General features: G+C 36.7%; 1 protein-coding gene across 1 annotated transcript in view; it reads left to right on the plus strand.

Annotated features, from left to right (window-relative positions):
* The first annotated feature begins 776 nt into the window (after positions 1 to 776).
* Positions 777 to 2405, plus strand: part of LOC107690564 (probable E3 ubiquitin-protein ligase ARI7) — a 3973-nt gene continuing 2344 nt past the window's right edge. The window contains exons 1-2 of the mRNA XM_016488933.1: positions 777 to 855; positions 1056 to 1156. Of these exons, the coding sequence (XP_016344419.1) occupies positions 777 to 855; positions 1056 to 1156 (180 nt within the window). The remainder of the gene's footprint in view (positions 856 to 1055; positions 1157 to 2405) is intronic.

Here is a 2405-nt window from a genome sequence, read left to right on the forward strand (position 1 = left end):
TGAGAATTAAATTAAACATTTAGTTGTGGCAACAATTACACTTCAGCTGAAACATAGGCTACAACAATGTATATGATTCAACTCTATTGCTCCTCTGAATCAACCAAACTTGTATATTCATAGTACTTATATAGTCACTGTACCTGATGCCTCCTGTGGCAGTTTCTCAGCAAGCTTTTTTTTGAATTTCTCCACCGTCATGTTATTGAATTCTTCCTCCGAATTGGCGACGTCTATAGTTTTCTTCTCGCCTTGCATCCCGATCACAGACACTTGATAGGTTCTCCCCATATCTCACCGACACACAGACTGATGTGAAGCGTGGCACACTTTCTGTTTTTGCCTGCATGTGAACAAAGCAAGTTTTGAAGGAGTGCACGGTATCAAAGTGAAAGACCCTCTGATAAGAGCCCTTGACGGGAAAGAGTATGATTTCTCCGAAGTGCTTGCAAAACAGAAAATAAAAGGACAGTTTGTTATATCGAAGACAGTGGCGCAATTCATACCATTATGTACTTGCCTTTTATTTGTATATGTATTCTTTAACTTAAACTTTTATCTTTAATCGAGGAAAATTATTTTTCTTTAAAGGTTTCATATTTCATTGTTATCAAAACATCCGCATGACTGAGTGGTGCTTTCACTTTCTTATTTTCTGAACTGAAAGTGAATGCATTATTGGTTCACTTCACAGGTAAGATATTGATCCACTTTCCAACTTTCTCATTCGTGCTTGTAGTTATTCCAGACGAACTGAACAAAGAGACTTCATCGAGATGGAAGACAACCAAAGCAGTGGACAGTACGACGTGAATGATGCGACGCTGAAATTTGTCAAACGGAGAGACGACATAAGTAGGTTTCTTCCCCCAACATCTCTGTAGCAGGGAGTTTATGGGCAATTAATCTCTTGAAGGTTAAAACAATACTCAGAGATATTAAAATTAGAAACTTAGAAAAATGGACAGCTATTGGGTCATATGCCATTGATTTACACAAAACTTTGTGTTTTAGTGTTTTCAGTGCAACTGCTGACTCTGTGTTGTGACTCTTAGCTTTAGATGATGACCCCAACATTCTGAGAGCAGAGATGTCTTGTGGCCATGCAGTGTCCCCTCAATCGCTGACTGCCTGGTGTCGCAGTTTGCTGGACCAGGTGGGTCAGAAATTCTCTATGCAAAAAAAAAACAAAAAAAGTAGGCTAATCATCATTGTCCTCATATCAGTTTATGTTGGTCTGTATGCCCAGATAGTTCAATCTGAAAGCAAACTTTGTAAATTGTAATGCTACTGTGTGCCTTTATCTGGCTAAAGAAATCATTCACAAGCTTCTGAGTGTTTATCTATGATTAATGTCAGCTCTGGGTGAAAGGAGCGTTACATGCTGTTTCACACTTCAAACTGCCTTGACAAATGGATGGACCCTCAGTCAACAAAAAGAGGCTCTTTGAGAAGTGGTCTTTGTCACATTGCCAAACTAAGACAGACATATTTGCTTCTCATTAAATAACGTTAGCATTCATGACAATTATCAGTAACTTGGAGGCAGAGCTCAGCATCCAGAAGACTGGCATCCAAGGTTTTTTTAGGCTAGTTTAAAAAAAAAACTCGTTCACAAGAATATGTGCCTGTACTTTCTACTGGTACCTAGGCATGCTTTTAACCGGTTTTAACCGTTAAAGAATTTTGACCGATTATTACAATCAGTTAAACGGTTTAAAAAGTCATTTATTTATTTTATTTTTTTTCCAGTAATTTATCAAAATATTTTAAAAGGTTTGCTGAATTTCATTCAGAAATAGGCCTATAATGCCAACACGAAATGTTTACAAACATTATAACAAACACTGTAAACATAGCTAGGCTATTTTAGTTCCCCTCACTCCACAACAAATCATTTCAATTTAACAGTAGCCTATTTAGAAAAGAACAAGAATTAAAAATATAAGAAGCTATAAATGACAAGCCGAAACAAATTTATTTAGGCTAAAACGAAACCGAAACCACCGTTGGGTCTCTCATTCGACACAAAATCAAATGTTTCCGTAATCGCGATGTATTTGAATGGCAAATTATTATTTATTATGTACTTCACTCGCGTTCCAATATCCACGTAAAACAAAATGTTGTATATATATATATAATGTTTTTCTCTGCTCGCAGAAGCGCTGCAGGTGCATGTGAAATGATATGACCATGTCTATCCTCATACTGTTGTCTGCTACTTTTTGTGCATGTAAAATTAATCCCCGCAAAACAAATGTTAGCATTTTTAATGGGTCACAGACACTTATCCTTTCTAATTTAATTCAATTCTAATTTAAAATAACCTTGTCGGTTAACGGTTAATAATCGGTTAACGAGCGTCGGTTGTCGGTTAGGAAAAATAACCGAAATGAACATCC

Source organism: Sinocyclocheilus anshuiensis, unplaced genomic scaffold (assembly GCF_001515605.1).
Source record: "Sinocyclocheilus anshuiensis isolate Anshui unplaced genomic scaffold, SAMN03320099.WGS_v1.1 scaffold1849, whole genome shotgun sequence".
Taxonomy (NCBI): Eukaryota; Metazoa; Chordata; class Actinopteri; order Cypriniformes; family Cyprinidae; genus Sinocyclocheilus; species Sinocyclocheilus anshuiensis.